General features: G+C 45.7%; 1 protein-coding gene across 1 annotated transcript in view; it reads left to right on the top strand.

Annotated features, from left to right (window-relative positions):
• The first annotated feature begins 1352 nt into the window (after nucleotides 1–1352).
• The window catches only part of LOC139309261 (zinc finger protein 91-like), a 63761-nt gene continuing 42679 nt past the window's right edge, over nucleotides 1353–22434 (top strand). Inside the window, exons 1-6 of the mRNA XM_070933314.1 lie at nucleotides 1353–1848; nucleotides 2103–2217; nucleotides 2320–2387; nucleotides 8891–9017; nucleotides 10416–10845; nucleotides 11014–12766. Coding sequence (XP_070789415.1) covers nucleotides 1435–1848; nucleotides 2103–2217; nucleotides 2320–2387; nucleotides 8891–9017; nucleotides 10416–10845; nucleotides 11014–12766 — 2907 coding nt within the window. The 5' untranslated portion in view covers nucleotides 1353–1434. The remainder of the gene's footprint in view (nucleotides 1849–2102; nucleotides 2218–2319; nucleotides 2388–8890; nucleotides 9018–10415; nucleotides 10846–11013; nucleotides 12767–22434) is intronic.

Below are 22434 nucleotides of genomic sequence, written 5' to 3'. Positions count from 1 at the left end.
TTTTGTCCATTAGATGGAATTGTCAGGTTGGAATAATTGTTTTTTTTCCTTGCACTGTGCTAAAAAGAAGTCAATGTCTTTTTTTCCTTTTTTCTTGTACCTCAAACTTTCTTTTCCCCTCTTTTTCTCCTTTCCTTAATTTCCTATTTCTATTTTTCTTTGTGTTTTGTATAATAAATAAGATCTGGAGACTCTAGAAAGAGTGCAGAGAAAAGCAACAAAGATGGAGGCAAAAACATATTTAAAAAATTTGGTTCCTGGAACTGGGTATTTTCTAGTCTGATGAAAAGAAGGAGGAGGGCAGACATGATGGCACTTTCTGATATCTCAGCGGCTGCCAGAAAGAATATTTTCTCTTCTCTTCTCTTCTCTTCTCTTCTCTTCTCTTCTCTTCTCTTCTCTTCTCTTCTCTTCTCTTCTCTTCTCTTCTCTTCTCTTCCCTTCCCTTCCCTTCCCTTCCCTTCCCTCCCCTCCCCTCCCCTCCCCTCCCCTCCCCTTCCCTTCCCTTCCCTTCCCTTCCATTCCATTCCATAAATAAGAAGCAGACCGAATGAAAGAGGTAGAGGTGGAGTTCCATTATACGTATATAAGAAATAATCAACAGCTCTAGAAACGCAACAGAAGAAAGGCGAAAACTTCCTTCAATGCATTTGGATTCATATAAAAGGGGGAAAAGAAGCACAGACATCGAAGCCTTTGTCTGACAGGGAGCTGTTGGGAGGGGCCTTTCCTCCCTCTCCCAAGCCCATCCTCCCCGCCCTCTCCCTTCCCCCTCCCATTCACTCCTCTTTCCCGCCCTTTCTACGATTTTTTTTTTTTAATTTGATTTATATGCCGCCCTTCTCCGAAGACTCAGGGCGGCTTACAATGTGCTCAGCAATAGCCTTCATCCTTTTGTATATTTATACAAAGTCAGCTTATTGCCCCCACAACTGGGTCCTCAATTTACCTACCTTAGAAAGGATGGAAGGCTGAGTCAACCTTGAGCCTTGGCGAGATTCGAACCCTGCAGTAATTGCAGGCAGCTGGTCTTAATAACCAGCTTAATAACAGGGTGCCTTAAACCCCTGTACTACCAAGGCTCTACGATCCTGGCACTTTGCCCCAAATCCACCAGGGGGCGCCCTCTGCCAAGGGAAGGTGACTCCAGGCACTTCCCCATTGGTCCACTGGAGCCTTGCCTCTCTAGGACTTACGGAGAGGCTCCGGGTGAGTCTAGCGTTTCTTTTTCTTTCCTTCTCAGATACCGAAACTGGAAGCCATTTGTGGTCTTTGCAAGGCAAACTTTCCTCTTGGGGGAAGAAGAAAAAGAGCGGAATCCCTTGCAGGGATCAGTCCTGCAGCCCCAGAAATGGTCCCGTGAAGGAAAAGGCATCTGGAGACCCACCAGAGTCCTTGGAGCCATTTGGAGTTGCTCTGCAGGACAGAGAAAGGATGGAGACACAACCTTTTGGAAAGGAGGGAGCCCGAAAAGGCCCTTCAGCTGCTCAGCCTGGGAAGGGGGCGAAGCTCTGGACAAGAACTGGGCAGAAGATCCTGGAGGAGGAAACCATCCTCCCTTCAGAAGTTCCGCCCTGGAACTCCATCCAATACCGGGAGGCTGAGGGTCCCCGAGGACTCTGCAGCCGGCTCCATGGCTTTTCCAGGCGATGGCTGAGACCAGAAAAGCACACCAAAGCCCAGATGCTGGACCTGGTGGTTCTGGAGCAGCTCCTGTTCCTTCTGCCCCCAGAGATGGAGGGCTGGGTGCGGGAGTGTGGAGCAGAGACCAGCTCCCAGGCGGTGGCCCTGGTGGAAGGCCTCCTCCTGAGCCAGGCGGAGGAGCAGAAGGAGCAGATCCAGTTGCAGGTGAGAGACTTTAGGGAGCTCAGAAGGGAATAGAGAAAGTGCTTGAATACTTCACCCCTCCTTCCCAAACTTCTCTGGCATTCATCATATGTGGCAATTCACCAATTCTTGTAGGACATTGTTCCATTGTTTTCTCACTCAACCTCACGGATGGATATTGGGGGCTTTGAGGTTGTGTTCTGAATATAAGAATCCACTTTACGTCGTGTAATGTACATTAATTCTGCTTCTTTTTTCCTTCCTCCTACTGGAAGTGCTGCACTGTGGAGATCAGAGATCCTGAGGGAAAGAAGAACCCATCAAATCCCCCTCAGGAGCTATTTTTCAGGAGGATCCCTTGGGAAGATCCAAGTCAGGACATCTCAGGAGGTAATGGAAGATCCTCCAATTTCCCATCAGTCTTAACTTCTCTTCTATAGAATATCTCCTATTTTGTTAATGATGCATTTTGAAATTATTTATTCCTTACAGAGAAACAAAGAATGAAGCTTTCTGGTTTTTATGATGGAAATCAAACAGTGGTTGACCCTCCAAATCAGGTAAGAAAGGGAAAAGTGATTAGATTTCTATTTTTCCTTCAGGAAGTGAAGTGGGTGTGCAGAGAGCTCCCTCCTTCTATTTCCCCCCCCCTTGTTTGGCCTAGATTATTTTTGTGTTCTTCCACATGGAGAGCAGAATAGCATTTTCAAGTTCCTGTCAGCGAGCATAGCTTCCTCTGGTTATCTTGCTCTGCTAGGTACTCCTCCAACTTTGAGTTTATAAGAAGCAATTTTTAAAAAGTCCTTCAAGAAATAGGAATAAACGTATCACAGTGGCAGGAACTGCTAGAGACCCTTTTTGGGGGAGAATTCTTTGACTCGGAATTGTGCAAGGCTAATGAAAAATAACTAAATACTCAAATTACCTCATTACCATTTTTAAAAAGCCTTTATAACCAGTAGTTCAAAAATAAGCAAATTGTATTAAAAAATAAAGCCGACTATTGAAATCCAAAGGGAGTGGCCCTGTTGAGCATGTAATCCAGGTACTCTGGGCTACAAAATAATTTCCAATCCTTTTATTTGAGCCTCAATTAGGAGATCAAACATTCCCGCTTTGCAAAGGCTGAGAAATGAATTTCCCAGGGAATTTTCTCTTCTTTGTTTTCTTCCTTTCAGCCAATGGCTCAGACTACTAGATCAATCAATGATAGACAGAGCGATAGATCAGTTAATCCAGAAGTGGGATTACTTTTACTTTTACTTTTACTTTTATTATATTTATATACCGCCCTTCTCCTGAAGGACTCAGGACGGCCCTCTCTGTGGGAGCGTAATGGTCGGTGGGAGGCAATCGGTGGCAGAATGAGGTCCTATAGATAACCAGGTCCTAAGCCATGGGGCGCTTTAAAGGTGGTAACCAACACCTTGAAATGCACCCGGAAGACCACCGGGAGCCATTGCAGCTCGCGCAAGAGGGGTGTTACATGGGAACGACGAGTCGCCCCCATTATTACTCGCGCAGCTGCATTCTGGATCAGTTGGAACCTCCGGGTGCTCCTCAAGGGGAGCCCCATGTAGAGAGCATTACAATAGTCCAGATGGGAAGTGATGAGGGCGTGAGTGACTGTGCGCACGGCGTCCCGATCCAGAAATGGACGCAACTGGGAGATCAGGCGAATCTGATAAAAAGCCCCCCTGGCCACGGCCGTCTTATGATCATCCAAAGACAGCTGTGAATCCAGGAGGATGCCCAAGTTGCGAGCCCTCTCTGAGGGGGGTAAGATCTCATCCCCAATAGCCAGCGATGGTGTTAGCTGACTATATCGGGCTGTTGGAAGCCACAGCCACTCAGTCTTGGAGGGGTTGAGTCTGAGTCTGTTCCTCCCCATCCAGATCCGCACGGCCTCCAGGCAACAGGACATCACGTCAAGGGCATCATTGGGGTGGCCTGAGGTTGAAATGTACAACTGCGTGTCATCAGCATAATGTTAAACAGGAGGGGCGAGAGGACTGACCCTTGTGGCACCCCACAAGTGAGGAACTTCGAGGTCGATCTCTGCCCCCCCCCGTCAACACAGACTGCGTGCGGTCAGAGAGGAAGGAGGAGAACCACCGTAGCATGGTGCCCCCCACTCCGACCCCCTCTAGCCGACACAGCATGATACCATGATCGATGGTATCAAAAGCCGCTGAGAGATCTAGGAGGACCAGGACAGAGGAGCAACCCCTGTCCCGAGCCCTCCATAGATCATCAACCAATGCGATCAATGCCGTTTCCGTGCTGTAACCCGTCCTGAAGCCCAACTGGCATGGATCTAGATAGACAGCTTCATCCAGGAATCGAGGAAGTTGTCTCGCCACCGCACTCTCAACAACCTTCGTCGCGAAGCGGAGGTTGGAGACAGGATGATAATTAGCTAATACAGCCGGGTCCAGGGAAGGCTTCTTGAGGAGGGGCCTCACCACCGCCTCTTTCAGGGCGGATGGGAAGACACCCTCACTCAACGAAGGATTGGTAATCTCCTGAAACCAGCCTCGGGTAACCGCCCGGGAGGCCAGCATCAACCAGGAGGGACACGGGTCCAGTAAACATGTGGTAGCGTTAGGTCTCCCCAAAATCCTGTCCACGTCCTCAGGAGTCACATGGTCAAACGCCTCCCAGATAACACTCTCAAGACTCACCTCCGTCATCCGGTCCAAGGCTATCCAATCAGAGTCCAGGCCGCCCCGAATCTGAGCAATTTTGTCATGCAGGTATTGTCCAAAATCCTCAGCTCTACCCTGCAAGGGATCCTCCCTCACTCCCACCTGTAGTAGAGAGCGGGTCACCCTAAACAGGGCGGTTGGGTGGTTCTCTGCAGATGCAATAAGAGTGGAAAAATAGTTAGATTTCGCCATTCTTATTGCCACTAGTTAGGTCTTGATATAAGACCACACCAATGTTCGCTCAGATTCGGTGCGGCTAGATCTCCAATCGCTCTCTAGGCGTCTTTTCCGGCGCTTCATCTCTCTCAGCTCCTCAGAGAACCAAGGAGCCAATTGAGAACGGCACCGAGTCAGAGGCCGCAAAGGCGCGATGCGGTCCAAGTCTCCGGCGGCTGCCCTGTCCCAGGTGGCCGACAGTTCCTCAGCCGAGCCGTGAGTCAGAGCCTCTGGGAATGGCCCAAGCTCCGTCAGGAACCTCTCGGGGTCCATCAGGCGCCTGGGACGGGACCACCTGGTCGGTTCCGTCTCCCTGCGGCGAGGGGCAGCAGTCCGAAAGTCCAGCTGAAGAAGCGAATGATCTGTCCATGACAAGGACTTAATGACTAGGTCCCCTATTGTAAGATCATTCAACCACTGACCAGAGAAAAAAATCAAGTCCAGCATGTGTCCCCCAGTGTGGGTGGGGTCATGAACTAACTGGGTCAGGTCCATGGCCGTCATGGAAGCCATGAACTCCTGAGCCGCTTCCGACGTTTCACAGACGGATGGCAGGTTGAAATCCCCCATGACCATAAGCCTGGGGGTATCCACCGCCACCTCGGCTATTACGTCGAGCAGCTCAGGCAGGGCAGCTGCTACGTGGCAGGGAGCCAGGTACGTAGTCAGCAAACCCATCTGCACCCCCTGACCCCACTTCACAAAGAGGGACTCACAGCCAGCTATCTGAGGAACAGTGGCCTCACAGTTCAGATCACTTTACTGAAAGACGTTGAAGGTTTTGCAGAATCAATGAACTTGATAAAACTTCCCCAAATATTTCTTCAGTGGAAGTAATTTTCAGATTTGCTCACTTTCTCACCTAATATTAGGACTTGTGCAGTGGTGGGATTCAATTTTTTTAACAACTGGTTCTATGGGTGTGGCTTAGTTGGGGTGTGGCTTGGTGATCATGTGACTGGGTAGACGTGGCTATCTGGTCATGTGACCTGGTGGGCGTGGCTATGTGCATAGGGACCAACTCTGTAATTCTGGTATTGGCAAGCAAGCACAGTTAAGCTACTTAAATCCTCCAGAGCAGGGGTCCCCAACCTTTTGGACCTCAGGGACCACCAAGTTCATAATTTTAAATTTCGTGGACCACTAATCCAAATCCAGCGCGCCACTTGCTGAAGCACCTGGAATCCCAGTGACAGGATAGGGTCCTTCAGGCACTCTCCCCCCCCTCTTTCTCTCTCCCCCCTCTCTCATTCTCTCTTTCTCTCCCCCCTTTCTCTCTCTCCCCCACTCTTTCTCTCTCTTTCTCTCTCCCACTCTTTCTCTCATTCTCTTTCTCTCCCCCCTCTCTCTTTCTCTCCCCCCTCTTTCTCTCTCTCCCTCTCTCATTCTCTTTCTCTCCCCCTCTTTCTCTCTCTCCCCCTCTTTCTCTCTCCCACTCTTTCTCTCATTCTCTTTCTCTCTCCCCCCTCTCATTCATTCTCTCTCCTCCTCTTTCTCTCTCTTTCTCCCCCCTCTCTCCCAATCTTTCCCTCTCATTCTCTCTTTCTCTCCCCCTCTTTCTTTCTCTCCCCCCTCTTTCTCTCTCTCTCCCCCTCTCCCTCCTTCCCCGTCTCTCTCATTCTCTCATTCTCTCCCCCTCTTTCTCTCTCCCTCTCCCCCACTCTCTCTCTCTCATTCTCTCATTCTCTCCTCCTCTTTCTCTCTCTCTCCCCCATTCTCTCTTTCTCTCTCCTTCTCTCTCTCCCCCACTCTTTCTCTCTCTTTCTCTCTCCCCCTCTTTCTCTTTCCCTCCCCCTTTCTCCCATTCTCTTTCTCCCCCTTCTCTCTCTCCCACTCTTTCTCTCTCCCCCCTTTCTCTCTCCCTCTCCCCCTCTTTCTCTCATTCTCTTTCTCTCTCCCCCCTCTTTCTCTCTCTCTCTCTCGCTCCTCCACTCTCCCCCACTCTCTCTCTCTCATTCACTTGCAGGGGGCTGATCTAGTGTCTGCAATGGAGAGCAAAATCTGGCTTCTTCTCTCTGCTGTAAGTGCAGCATCAGGATTCCGTCTTGGTATATTTGCAGTGCAAGGCAGCCCTCATTTCCTGCCGACTCGGAGCGGTAAACAGCATCTGGTTCGGGGAGCAGCCGGATTTTGCTCTCCATTGCTCTCTCGGCCCCCTACAAGTTCTCATCTCTCGAGAAGCCCAACCAAAGTTTCCCGCACCACTTCAGGGAGCACTCCTCGAGAGACGAGAGCTTCCTAGAGAGCAATGGAGCAATGGAGAGCAAAATCCGGCTGCTCCCTGAACCAGACACTGTTTACTGCTCCGAGTCCCAAGTGGCAGGAGATGAGGGCTGCCTTGTGCCGCAAATATACCAAGGTGGAATCCTGACGCCGCACTTAGAGCGGAGAGAAGAAGCCGCATTTTGCTCTCCATTGCAGACACCAGATCGTATTGCACCACCTGCAAAAATGCAAAAATTTCCAAATGTAGCCCTGCCCTCTAACAGCCCTCCTGATGTTCAACTGTTGTCTCTCAAGGAGGATACTTGGCCATCTTCATGCTTGAAAGGATTCTACAGTGTAACAGCAGATGTCTCCCACCTTGGCAGCTTTAAGACTTGTGGACTTCAACTCCCAGAATTCTCCACAATTCCCCAGAATGGGCTAGGCGGGAGTTGAAGTCCACAGGTTGTAAAAGAGCCACAATTGCCCAGCCCTGGGCTAGGGTAGGCTGACGCGACGCGGGTGGGAGGAGGGGCGGGCGAGCTAGAATTTAACAAAAGGTTCGGTGTGCTGCGAGGCCAATAAATTGCAAAAAAACACCGAAACGTTTGTTAAATTGCAATAAATTGCAAAAAAACACCGAACCATTTGTTAAAGAGCCTTGGTAGTTCAGTGGTCTAAAGCACCCTGTTATTAAGACCAGCTGCCTGCAATTACTGCAGGTTCGAATCTCGCCAGGCTCAAGGTTGACTCAGCCTTCCATCCTTTCTAAGGTAGGTGAAATGAGGACCCAGTTTGTGGGGGCAATAAGCTGACTTGTATAAATATACAAAAGGATGAAGGCTATTGCTTAGCGCATTGCAAGCCACCCTGAGTCTCCAGAGAAGGGCGGCATATAAATCAAATTAAAAAAAAAATTACTGGCCAGCAATTTAACAAACAGTTCAGCCGAACCGCCTAGAACCGGCAGAATCCCACCACTGGACTTGTGTGATGCACAGCCATTTAACTTGGTGCACATCTTTACTTTGGGAATTTGGGAACAATGGAACAGAATAACAGAGTTTATAGGGAACTTGGAGGTCTTCTAGTCCAACCCCCTGCTTAGACAGAAAGCCCTATAAAATTTCAGATAAATGGCTGTCCAATTTCTTCATAGACACCTCCAGTGTTGGAGCACCCACAATTTCTAGAAACAAGTCATTCCACTGATTAATTGTTCTCAATGTCAGGAAATTTCTCTTTACTTGTAGGTTGGTTCTCTCCTTGAATCATTTCCATCCATTGCTTCTTGGAACACTTCTATCATGTCACCCCATCTAGTCCTTCTTTTCATCAAACCAGACTCACCCAATTCCTTTATATGTTTTAGCCTCCAGTCTACTAATAATTTTTGTTGCTCTTCTCTGCACTCTTTCTAGAGTCTCAAGATCCTTTTTTACATCTGGCAACCAAGCCTGGGTGCAATATTCCAAGTGGGGTCTTCCCAAGGCCTTTTAAAGTGGTACTAACACTTCTTGTCATCTTGATTCTGTCCCTCTTAATGCAGCCTATGATTCTGTTGGGTTTTTTTCTTTCTTTTTGGCAACTGTAGCCTACTGCTGACTCCTGTTTAAGTGGATGTCCACTAGGACTCCAAGACCCATGTTGCCCTTACTACTCTTCAGCCAGGTATCACCTCTTCTGTGCCAGTGCATTTGGTTTCTCTTTCCTAAATGTGGAACCTTACATTTCTCACTGTCGATTCCATCTTTTTAGATGGGGCCCAAATATGTTGATCCTTCTGTATCTTGAGTGTTGCTATTCCTGTAAATTTGGTCTTGTCTGCCAATTTGATGAGTTCCCCTTATTCTATCCCCTTGTCTAAATCATTGATGAAGATGAACAGATCTTGTGAATCCTCCTGGTCTTTTTTTTTTTTCTGTGTTCAGGAGAGTCTTGTGTCCTTCGAGGAGGTGGCTGTGTCTTTCTCTGAGGAGGAATGGTCTCAGATGGATCCTGACCAGAAAGTGCTGTATTCGGAAGTCATGCTTGAAAACCATAGGAACGTGGCCTCTCTGGGTAAGAGTTCTCTAGTCCCCAATCAGAGAGTTCAAGAAGACAAATTATAGTTAGTTTTTTTATTAAAAAACCACTAATCAGATATCGTCTCCTGGGAGGGAGAAGGAAAGGATCTTCTCGTGCTCCAAAGAAGGAAAGAGTCAATGTCTCTTTGCTTAGATGCTTTCTGTGCCATTTCTTATCTCTATTTTTCCATTTCTATTTATTTATTTATCAAATATCAAATATTTGAACTTATCTGTGGGGGTATTGCAGAAAATCAAAGGACTCAGACTTCGAGATCAAGAGAAGCTTTATTTGGCCAAATATTGCATTCAGTTTTGGTCGCCATGATGTAAAAAAGATGTCGAGACTTTAGAAAAAGTGCAGAGAAGAGCAATGAAGAGGATTAGGGGACTGGAGGCTAAAACAAAGAACAGTTGCAGGAACTGGGTATGTCTAGTTTAATGGAAAGAAGGACTGGGGTGACATGATAGCAGTGTTCCAATATCTCAGGGGCTGCCCCAAAGAAGAGGAAGTCAAGCTATTCTCCAAAGCACCTGAGGGTTGGACAAGAAGCAATGGGTGGAAGCTAAGGAGCCTTGGTGGTGCAGCAGACTAAAGTGCTGTTAAAGTAGCACTTAGCTGCCAGCTGCCTGCAATTACTGCGAGTTCAATTCTCACCAGGCTCAAGGTTGACTCATCCTCCATCCTTCCGAGGTAGGTAAAACAAGGACCCGGATTGTGGGGGCAATAAGCTGACTTTGTATAAATAAGAACACTACTTGGAGGGGGGGGCGAAAGCCCTACTAAGCAGGTATATACAAAAGTATGAAGGTTATTGCTTAAAAAGCATTGTAAGCCGCCCTGAGTCTCTGGAGAAGGGCGGCATATAAATTGAACCAATAAATAAATATTTAAATAAATAATCAACGAGAGAAGCAATTTAGAACTAAGGAGAAATTTCACGACAGTTAGAACAATTAACCAGTGGAACAACCGGCCTCCAGAAGTTGTGAATGCTCCAACACTGGAAGTTTTTAAGAAGATGTTGGATAACCATTTGTCTGAAGTGGTGTAGGGTTTCATGCCTAAGCAGGGGGTTGGACTAGAAGACCTCCAAGGTCCCTTCCAACTCTGTTATTCCGTTCTATTCCTTAACTCTAAACTGAGTGAGGTTTGCATATATATACAGTACCATAGATAATTGTAAAGAAAGAGATGTTTTCTAGACATCTTCAAAGCTTTCATGACTTATGAATATAGAAATCATCATGTTTATATCACACCCCTGGAAGCATGCAAACATACAACCTAATGGAATTATGGAGAAATTCAGAAGGAAATTCAGTTGACTTTCTACGCTTTGATCTTTTTCTCTAACCTTGTTATCATTTTCATTTCCCTTTTCCTTTGAAGATAATAATGGGCAGGAGAATCAAGATTCCTGTGAACTGTTCCAAGTGATCAATGCTAAAGATGGAACGGAGAAGTTTGGAATTCGAATGGAATTCGAAAGCCATGAGAGAAATCAGTCAAAGAATTGGAATCAGGAAAGCTCATCTTCCACTGATGCTCCGATGCAAGACTTTCTTGCCCAAAAAGAGAGAATAAGGAAAAAATATGTTGGGAAAAGTGTGAAGCTAATCAAAGCTAAAGTACAAGTAAATGAACACGATTTAACCCAAAACAAAGGAGAAGATGCTATAAGAAGACACAACAGACAAAATTACAATGGGACATTCATTCTTTCTCTTGGAAATAACTTCCTTACTTCTCCAAAAGCGATTGACACAAAAGAGAAGCCTTATAAATGTTTGGAATGTGGAAAATGTTTTAGGGCAAGCTGGCAACTTACTATCCATAAAAGGATCCACACAGGAGAGAAGCCGTATAAATACACGGAGTGTGGAAAGAGTTTTGTTCTGAAAAATGGACTTAGAAACCACAAGAAGCTCCACTCAGGAGAGAAACCATTTAAATGCATGGAATGTGGAAAGATGTTTGCTCAAAGAAGTGCACTTGCTTCCCATAAGATCATCCACTCAGGAGAGAAGCCGTTTAAATGCATGGAATGTGGAAAGACCTTTACTCAGAGAGGTAATCTTATTTCCCATAAGATGATCCACACAGGAGAGAAACCATTTAAATGCATGGAATGTGGAAAGACCTTTACTCAAAAATGTAATCTTATTTTCCATAAAAGGATCCACACAGGGGAGAAGCCGTATAAATGCATGGAATGTGGAAAGACCTTTACTCAAAAACGTAATCTTATTTTCCATAAAAGGATCCACACAGGGGAGAAGCCGTATAAATGCATGGAGTGTGGAAAGACCTTTACTCAAAAACATCATCTTATTTCCCATAAGATGGGCCACACAGGGGAGAAGCCATATAAATGCATGGAGTGTGGAAAGACGTTTACTCAGAGAGGTAATCTTATTTCCCATAAGATGATCCACACAGGAGAGAAACCATTTAAATGCATGGAATGTGGAAAGACCTTTACTCAAAAACGTAATCTTATTTTCCATAAAAGGATCCACACAGGGGAGAAGCCGTATAAATGCATGGAGTGTGGAAAGACCTTTACTCAAAAACATCATCTTATTTCCCATAAGATGGGCCACACAGGGGAGAAGCCGTATAAATGCATGGAGTGTGGAAAGACCTTTACTCAAAAACATCATCTTATTTCCCATAAGATGGGCCACACAGGGGAGAAGCCGTATAAATGCATGGAGTGTGGAAAGACGTTTACTCAGAGAGGTAATCTTATTTCCCATAAGATGATCCACTCAGGAGAGAAACCATTTAAATGCATGGAATGTGGAAAGACCTTTGCTTATAGATGTAATCTTATTTCCCATAAAAGAATCCACACAGGGGAGAAGCCGTATAAATGCATGGAGTGTGGAAAGACCTTTGCTCAAAGTAGTCATTTTATTTCCCATAAAAGAATCCACACAGGGGAGAAGCCGTTTAAATGCATGGAGTGTGGAAAGACTTTTGCATATAGCAGTAAACTTAATTCCCATAAGATCATCCACACAGGGGAGAAGCCGTTTAAATGCATGGAATGTAGAAAGACCTTTGCTCATAGATGTAATCTTATTTCCCATAAAAGAATCCACACAGGGGAGAAGCCGTATAAATGCATGGAGTGTGGAAAGACCTTTGCTCAAAGTAGTCATTTTATTTCCCATAAAAGAATCCACACAGGGGAGAAGCCGTTTAAATGCATGGAATGTGGAAAGACCTTTGCTTATAGCAATAAACTTAATTCCCATAAAAGAATACACACAGGGGAGAAGCCGTTTAAATGCATGGAATGTGGAAAGACCTTTGCTCAAAGAGGTAATCTTACTTCCCATAAGATCATCCACACAAGGGAGAAGCCGTATAAATGCATGGAGTGCGGAAAGAGGTTTACTCAGAGCACTGGACTTACAAGACACAAAAAGCTCCACTCAGGAGACAAACCATTTAAATGCATGGAATGTGGAAAGACCTTTGCTCGAAGAGGTAATCTTACTTCCCATAAGAAAATCCACACAGGGGAGAAGCCATTTAAATGCATGGAATGTGGAAAGACCTTTGCTCATAGAAGTAATCTTATTTCCCATAAGAGGATCCACACAGGGGAGAAGCCGTATAAATGCATGGAGTGTGGAAAGACGTTTACTCATGGCAGTGGACTTACAAGACACAAAAAGATCCACACAGGAGAGAAACCATTTAAATGCATGGAATGTGGAAAGAGCTTTGCTAAAAGAGATCATCTTATTTCCCATAAGAGGATCCACACAGGGGAGAAGCCATTTAAATGCATGGAATGTGGAAAGACCTTTGCTCTAAGAGGTAATCTTATTTCCCATAAGAGGATCCACACAGGGGAGACGCCATATAAATGCATGGAGTGTGGAAAGAGCTTTGCTCAGAATGGTCCTCTTATTTCTCATAGAAGGATCCATGCTCAGGAGAAACTATATAGCAATAGCGATTCCACTTAGATTTATATGCTACTCCACAATGCTTTACCACTTTATCTCTGAGCAATTTACAAAGTCAGTGCATTGTCCCCAGCAATCTGGGTCCTCATTTTAGCGTCCTTAGAAGTATGAAAGGCCGAATCAACTATTAAAAGTAATCTATATGAGTTCAAGATGTTTTCAATAAAATGCCAATTTGAAACTTTTCAATTTCCACTTATTTAAAATGCTCCATCCATTTTCTTGCTGAAATATTTCTACTCATCCAGAATTTGCATTTCTTGCTCACTCACGATTTTCACTTTGTAAAGCCGCTGCCTTTTTTTTAGCTATTCCACAAAGATCTTTAATGTTCCCAGATGCAAATGGGCTTATGATGAAAAAAACAAGAACCCACACCTGAAATGTTGTTCTTTGTCTGGGTGGCAACCAGATTAGAGCTCTGCTTCAAATTAGAAATAACAAATTGAGCGGTCTTCAGCATTATAGAATTAACAGTTATTAAAAACAATCCCTCAACAGTGAGAAACACTTAGCAAAGTACTCTGAGCTGGAGTGAACCTTTAAAGGACCTTCTCGGGGGGCTCACCAGGGGTGGGTACTAAAAATTTTTACTACCAGTTCTGTGGGTGTCGCTTATTTTGTGGGCGTGGCTTGGTGGGAGGTTAATGTAACTGGATGGGCGTGGCCATTTTAAAAAAACTTTTAAACCTTAAGAGGTTGCAGAAAAATGCTTTTAAAAGCCTCTGACGATCCCAGCTGAGCATTTTTTGGCCGAAGAGGTTGCAGAAAAAATGCTTTTAAAAGTAAAAAAAAAAAGCCTCTGATGAGGTGGGCGGGGTAAGCGAGCGGTAACCGGGCCGGGGACTGGTTCGGGGGCGTGGCCAGCCAATGTTATTACGGGTTCTCCGAACTACCACAAATTTTTACTACCGGTTCTTGCAAACCGGTGCGAACCAGGAGGAAACCACCACTGGGGCTCCCCCAGATCCTCCCATTAATCCAACTAAGTATTGCGCCAGTTAGAGGATTTGGTGAAGGAGGAGATCAAGAGGGATCCAGTCCAAGGATGTGTGGTGATCCTGGGATCTGCCTGATCTCAGCCTCCATCTGCCCCCACCTTCCCTTTCCCAAGATCCCCCCCCAATCCCTTCCACACTCCCTGCTGCCAGTGGTGGGTTACCCCCGGTTTGCACCAGTTCTATAGAACCGGTAGTAAAACCGACGGGAGACTCCGCCCACTGACCCCGATGTCACCAAAATGCTTCTGCACCTGTGCAAAAGAGCGCGCGAGCGAAGCGAGTGCACGCAGCCCCATTGCAAACCGGTAGTAAAGGTAAGTAGAACCCACCCCTGCCACCCTCCTGGGACTCTCAGATTGGCAAACTTACTACATTGCAACAGCTTTAACTTGGATCAAAGATTGGATGACACTCGAAGATAAACAAACGCTAGCATTAGAAGGATTTGACCTGTCGAAAGGCTGGCACGCATTCTTATGGGAGGAAAAACCCAGGTAACATGAGCACTTTAGGAGACACTATATCAGAGGAGCACTGGCAAAAATTTGGACTGAAATAAGGAGAAAACACTACGATAAAATCCCAAGATGGCTATCAACCATGGAGGCCCAAATTTATCCGAACACAATGGATATAGACAAGATGAAAACCTATGACGAATTGTTGAACACAGAGGGAGAAATGAAAACAAGAGAAGAATTGAGACAGCAGGGCACGGACATTGATTGGTGGACGTATTTACAGATAAAATCAAGATATAAAATCGACATGAAAAAATTTGGAATCCAAAAAGAAAAAAATGAATTAGATAAAATTATAATGCAATCAGACAATAAATTAATAACTAAAATATATAATTATCTATTAAAATACAAATTGGAAGAAGTGGTGAAGGAAAATATGATTATTTGGGCTAAAAATTTTAGATATAATATTAACCTAGAAAATTGGGAGAAAATGTGGAAAGTAAATACTAAGCTGACAATGTCCGTGCCCTACAAAGAAAATATCTACAAGATGTTTTATAGGTGGCATCTCCCCCCTGCACGTCTGGCAAGGATGTTCCCCAATGCGAATCAAAACTGTTGGAAGTGTAAAACACAGAAGGGGACCTACTACCATATGTGGTGGTCATGCCCAAAGGTCAAAAAATTTTGGAAAACAATTTAAAATCAGCTGGAAGAAATCACCACCCAAAAAGTGCCCCTCAGACCGGAAACATATCTATTAGGAATACTGACAAAGGACTATAAAAAAGAGACACAATACTTGATAATACATATCCTCACCGCAGCTAGAATCACTTTCGCACAAATGTGGAAACTAGAGAACACGCCATCAGAGGAAAAAATAATACAAAAAACAATGGAATGTGCGGAAATGGACAAACTTACCAAAGAGATACAGGGAAAAGAAGATTCAGACTATTACTTAATTTGGCAGAAATGGTACAACTGGTTAGATAAAAAGAACACGAAATAAGGGAATACCACCCAATGATACAAAAATAAGGAAATAAAATGAAATATCGTTGTATAAACATTGATACATGATGAAAGATAAATATATATAGATATATGGATATATAACTACCGAAGTAGCTCTATTTTTAAAGTTCAAGTTGTAAGACTTGACCTCTCTGTATAGTTAGTTTATGTATAGTTTGTTTAAATGTCTACGTCTGTATATGTATGTTTGTTTATTAAATAAAAAATAATAAAAAAAAAAGAACCCACCCCTGCCACCCCATCCCGGCCAAGCTGCCATCTGGGACTTGGACCCCTCCCTACCTGGAAGGAGGCTGGCCAGCTGCAGGCAGAGCCTGGTCTGGGGGGTCTCCCTTTGCATTCCCCCAAATCCCCCCCTCAGCAAGGATCTTGGCATGGCTCTGCATGGTCAGTCAGTCCCATGTGGCATCTGAAGTAACCAACTTGGTATTCTATTCTGGGTCCTCCTGTGCCTCTCCTGTGCCTCCTTCTCTTCCTTCCCTCCAGCCAAGCCCACCATCACCATCTCCTCCACCACAATGGAACCCGCTTCCCCCAACACCATCCTCCTTGTGCACCACGATGGGCTTTTACCCGTTGAGGTCCAGTGGCTGAAGAACAGGTGGCCGGACAAGGAAATTTTGGAGATTTTGGGCAGCTTTTCCTTACAGAGACCTGAAAAAGTATTGCAATGAAAAAGGAAAGCATACACAAACACTAAAATCTTGCCCAGAATTTTTCCATGTTTTCGGAAATTGCAAATGGGAAGGGAAGGAGGGGGACATTCCTTCCCATTCCTCCCTCGGGGAGGGAGCACCCCAACTTTGTGGCCAGTTCTTCTTGACCCCCCTTTTCCTTGTGACATTTGACTCAATTTCCAGCCAAGCGACCCCCAGGCTCCCTCCTTTGCTGCCACCCCCCATCCTAGCCCCATCTTCTCTGTTGGTATGAAACTTCTGCAGGGAGAGAGCAGGGGAAGTGGGCCCTCTTTTCTTGATTAACCCTCTAATTAAGTCATTTAGGGAGAATTCCAGAATCGAGGGAGACCACTGTGCCTCAGATTGCCGGATGTGAGTCCCTCTTCGTGAGATGGGGTCATGGGGTTCAGATGGGCTTGCTGCTTGCGTACCTGGCTCCCTGCCGCGTGGCAGCAGCCCTGCCTGGGCTACTCGACGTGATAGCCACGGTGGCAGTTGATACACCCAGGCTTATGGTCATGGTGATCTGTCCCCGTACCCACACACACACACACAGCCAGTCGAGGGTTAAGGAAACACTTTGGAACGCACCCAGTTCTTATCTCCCACTTGGCAGCGATAGACACACCGTCTGCCAAGTGACTTTATTTTCAAAGTAAAACAGAAAGATAAATACTCAAAAGTCCAAATGTCCGACACTTTAAATCTTTCTCTCAGCAGCTCTGGACGAGGCTTTAGTGACTATCCAAGGTTTGCTTTGTTCGTCACAAGGATCCTTTGACCACTACCCTCTATTATATAGTCTCTGGGGTGTGGTCCAGTGACTCAGTTCTAATCCCTAGCACGCCTCCTAAGCTGCTGCAAACGTTTATCACGCCTTCGGAGGCGTGCGTCCAGGAATGATGTTTCCTCATCACTCTGATTTGAATCAGCTGTCTCTTCTCCCTCGGCCGGCACTTGAGACAATGCCAGAGGGGAGGGGCCTGGAGAGGGAGGCCTGGCTGACTCCTCTTCCTCATGCTCGGAGCTTTCTTCCTCCGATGGGACAGGCTCAGAGGGCGGGGCCACAACACATGGGTGATTTCAACTTGCCATCCGTTGGTGAAACGTCTGGGATGGCTCGGGAGTTCATGGCTTCCATGACGGCCATGGACCTGACCCAGTTAGTTCATGGCCCCACTCACGGGGGGGGACACACTCTAGACTTGATTTTTGTCTCTGGCCAGTGGTTGAGTGATCTTGTTATAGGGGATATAGATATGGAACCCTTGTCATGGTCAGATCACTCACTCCTTCGTCTGGACCTTCATACCGCTACACCCCGCCGCAGGGAGGCGGACCCAATTAGATGGGTCCGCCCCAGGCGCCTGATGGATCCTGATAGGTTCCAGACGGAGCTTGGGCCAATTCCTGATGATCTGGCACACGACTCGGCCGAGGACCTAGTAGCTGCCTGGGACCGGGCGGCTGGTGGGGCCTTGGATCGAGTCGTGCCTTTGCGGCCTCTGACCCGGTGTCGATCCCTTGCGGCTCCTTGGTTCACCGAGGAGCTGAGGGAGATGAAACGCCGGAAAAGACGCCTAGAGAGCGGTTGGAGGGCCAGTCGCGCTGAATCTGACCGAACACTGGTAAGGTCGCATATTAAGACCTACCTAGTGGCGATAAAGATGGCAAAGTTTAATTACTTTTCCGCTTCTATTGCGTCATCAGGGAATCGTCCGGCTGCCCTGTTCAGGGTAACCCGCTCCCTGCTCCACCTGGGAGCGCGGGAGGATCCCTTGGAAGGCAGGGCGGAGGATTTCGGACAATACCTGCATGACAAAATCGCTCAGATCCAGGGGGACTTGGACTCTGACTGGGTAGATCAGGGCAGGGTGACGAGGAATAGTCTTGAGAATGTTATCTGGGAGGAGTTTGATGCTGTGACTCCCGATGATGTGGACAGGATTTTGGGGAGACTTAGTGCAGCCACATGTTTACTGGACCCGTGTCCCTCCTGGTTGGTACTGGCCTCCCGGGAGGTTACACGAGGCTGGCTCCAGGGTGTTATCAACGCTTCGTTCAGTGAGGGTTACTTCCCCGCGGCCTTGAAAGAGGCGGTGGTGAGGCCTCTCCTCAAGAAGCCGTCCCTGGATCTGGCAATATTGGCCAACTACCGTCCTGTCTCCAACCTTTGCTTTATGGCGAAGGTTGTTGAGAGTGTGGTCGCGCGACAGTTCCCGCAATTCCTGGAGGAAACATCCTATCTGGATCCGTTCCAGTCTGGTTTCAGGCCTGGGCACAGCACGGAAACGGCATTGGTCGCGTTGGTTGATGATCTCTGGAGGGCTCGGGACAGGGGTTGCTCCTCTGTTCTGGTCCTGTTAGACCTCTCAGCGGCTTTTGATACCATCGACCATGGTATCATGCTGCACCGGTTGGAAGAGTTGGGGATGGGGGGCACCGTGTTACGGTGGTTCTCCTCCTTTCTCTCCGACCGGTCGCAGTTCGTGTTGGCAGGGGGGCAGAGGTCGACCTCGAGGCCTCTTATATGTGGAGTGCCTCAGGGGTCGGTCCTCTCGCCCCTCCTGTTCAACATTTATGTGAAGCCGCTGGGCGAGATCATCCGTGGCTTTGGGGTGAGATACCATCAGTACGCTGATGATACTCAGCTGTACATCTCCACCCCAGGCCACCCCAATGATGCCCTTGAAGTGATGTCCCAGTGCCTGGAGGCTGTACAGATCTGGATGGGGAGGAACAGGCTCAGGCTCAACCCTTCCAAGACTGAGTGTCTGTGGTTCCCGGCATCCCGATATGGTCAGTTGACTCCATCACTGACTATTGGGGGCGAGTCTTTGGCCCCCACAGAGAGGGCTCGCAATCTGGGAGTCCTCCTGGATACGCAGCTGTCCTTGGAGGAACATCTGACGGCTGTAACCAGGGGGACCTTTTATCAGGTTCGCCTGATCCGCCATGGGGCTCCCCTTGAAGAGCACCCGGAGGCTCCAACTGGTCCAGAACGCAGCAGCGTGGGTAGCGACGGGAGCAGCGTGGCGCTCCCATGTAACACCGCTCCTGCGTGAACTGCACTGGCTCCCGGTGGTCTTCCGGGTGCGCTTCAAGGTGTTGGTTATCACCTTTAAAGCGCTCCATGGCATAGGGCCTAGCTATCTTCGAGACCGCCTACTGCCACCGACGACCTCCCACCGACCCGTGCGCTCCCACAGAGAGGGCCTCCTCGGGGTGCCATCAGCCAAACAATGCAGGCTGGTGACCCCCAGGGCGAGGGCCTTCTCTGTGGGGGCACCCACCCTCTGGAATCAGTTGCCCCCTGAGATAAGGAGAATCCATGACCTCAGTGCCTTCCGCCGTGCCCTTAAAACTTTCTTTTTTCAACAAGCCGGGCTGGCTTAATTTCTTTTTAAGGGTTTTTTAATTGTTTTGTTTTGTTTATCGTTTTAATTAATGGGGCCAAATCTATATATATTTTTTAAATGTGTTTTAATATTTGTATTTGATGTTTTTATTTGGCTGTTCACCGCCCTGAGTCCTCAGGGAGAAGGGCGGTATACAAATTCAAAAATAAAATAAAATAAATAAAATAAATCCCCTGCAGATGAAATGGGGAGGAATCCCTGGTCCTTCCCAGCCTTTTCCTCTGTGAAATGGAACTATTCTCCCTCTGTCTGTCCCTGCCTATCAACTACACCCCTGCAGTGTGGGCCTGCCTTGGGGGAGGGGTTGAAAGGGAATAAAAATATGTTATTCTCCCTGGAGCTGGATCGAGAGAATCCAGGATAGGATGTGTTATGTCCTTTTCTTCCATCAGGTCATATTCTACTAAATAGTTGTACAATTTAGCTAATAATTTGTTGTCCGTGCTCATCCAAATCTTATCAAAATCTTTGCTACCCATTTCTATACCATATTGTTCTTTATCTTTTTTGTATCTTGATTTTATCTGTGCGTATGTCCACCATTCAATATGAGTGCCTTGTTCTTTTAATTGTTCTATTGTTTTGAGGTTCCCTGCCTCGTCTAGAATTTCTTTATATTTTACCGTTTCACCATGATCCAAAACGTTTGGGTATATTATCGCCTCCATAGTTGAAAACCAACTGGGAATTTTAGTATAGTGTTTTCATCTTATTTCTTCCCAGGTTGACTTCAATATATCCCTCATTTTATGTTTATTGAAGTGTGTTTTAGTTTTTTTCCCCGTTTCCCATAGGTAAGCATGCCAGCCTTTCTGGAGATCATGCCCTTCTAACGTTAAAATTCTTTTGTTCGCCAAGGTCGCCCAATCTTTTAGCCAAACAAGAATTGCTGCTTTATGATAAGTTTCCCAAATAGGTAGTCCGAGCCCTCCTCTATTTTTTTTGTCTTGTAAACTCCTAATTGCTATTCTTGGTTTTTTTCCTCCCCAAATAAATTTCCTAATGGTGGCATTAAATTCTCTGAAAAATTTTTTATCTAATTTAATTGGCGCCATTTGAAACAAATACAACAATTTGGGTAGGACACTCATTTTAATTGTCGCTATCCTCCATAGGAAGGAGATCTGCAGCTTCCCCCACTTCTCTAAGTCTTGTTTTATGCTTTTTACCAAGGGGACATAATTGTCCTCTTTATTTATTTATTTATTTATTTATTTATTTATTTATTTATTTATTAAATTTATAATAAATATAGGGGGCCATATTTTGAGGGCCAGATACTTTGTTGAGATCCACACTCCCAGGTATTTAACTTTCTTCACAATTTGTATTCCCATGGATTCCTCCAGGGCTTCTTTCTGGTTTTTCGTCATGTTTTTGGTGAGCATTTTGGTTTTAGATTTGTTTAATTTGAGCCCCGCTACTTCTCCATATTTGTCAAGTACTTCCAATATTTGTATACCTGTTTCCACCGGTTCTTCCATTATTAAAACGACATCGTCCGCGAACGCTTGAACTTTATATGTTTCCTTCCTGATTTTAAGCCCTTTGATTTGATCACTCTCTCTAATCTTCTTCAATAGCACTTCTAGTGCCAATATATACAGAAGTGGTGACATTGGGCATCCCTGTCTTGTTCCTTTACTGATCTGAAATGTTTTGGCAAGTTCACCGTTTACTAAGATGTTAGCCCTTTGCTTCTCATAATTGTATTTATTGTGTTTGTAAAATTTTGTCCAAATCCCATTATATTCATTTGTTGCTTTATAAACTCCCAATTCAAATTGTCGAAGGCCTTCTGTGCATCTAAAAAAAGTAATGCCACCTTTTTGTCCAGGTGTTCCTCATAATATTCTATCACATCCAGAATCGTCCTTGTGTTATTCCTAATTTGCCTCCCTGGGAGGAATCCATTCTGGTCACTATGTATTATCTTATTGAGGATTCTTTTTAGTCTTTCCGCTAATATGTTCATGTATATTTTATAATCAATATTGAGAAGGGAAATTGGCCTATAATTCTGTATCAATTTGGTATCCGATCCTTCTTTTGGTAAGAGTGTAATATAGGCCTCTCTCCAAGATTCTGGTATTTTATTTTTCATTAAGGCCTCATTAAAAATTTCAAGCATTCTTGGAAGCAAAATGTCTTCTAATTCTAAATTTTTGTATAATTCCCCTGGGAATCCATCCGGGCCCGGAGATTTATTCTTTTTCAATTTGGCAATTGCTATCTTTAACTCTGTTAATGTAATCTCTTTATTCAACATCTCTTTTTCCTCCTCTCTGATCTGTGGCATTCCCTCCTCCAATAGATATTGTTTTACTTTTTCTTTCGGAATATCTTCTTCTTTATATAAAGATGCATAGAATTCGCGTGCTATTTCCAGTTTTTCTTCCTCCTTGGTTGTAATGTGGCCTTCCGGGTCCTCTAATTGGAAAATAATTCCTTTCTCTCTCTCTTTTTTAATTCTGTAGGATAGCCACCTTCCTGGCTTATTGGCATTCTCAAAGTAATATTGTTTTGTTCTCTTAATATCATATGCTAATTTTTCTTGATCTATTATATTTAATTTATGACGGATATTCATCCAATTTTCTTTTATTGTTTCATTGTCAGGGTTTTGTTGTGCCTCTTTCTCTGCCTTTGCCAGTTCTTCTAGCAATGTTCTTTGAGCTTCTCTCCTCTCTTTATTTCTGTATGCTCCATATATCATTAGGCCTCTTAAGTAGGCCTTCATCGTATCCCAGATTATTCCCCTGTCCGTTGGTTCTCTTTCATTTTCTTCGAAAAAAATTGCTAGCTCCCCCCTGACTG

This window comes from Pituophis catenifer, unplaced genomic scaffold (assembly GCF_029215685.1).
Source record: "Pituophis catenifer annectens isolate HBS135680 unplaced genomic scaffold, rPitCat1.0.hap2 SCAF_2, whole genome shotgun sequence".
NCBI classification, from domain to species: domain Eukaryota; kingdom Metazoa; phylum Chordata; class Lepidosauria; order Squamata; family Colubridae; genus Pituophis; species Pituophis catenifer.
Note: the sequence above shows the minus strand (reverse complement) of the source record. Positions and strands in the feature narration are given on the sequence as shown.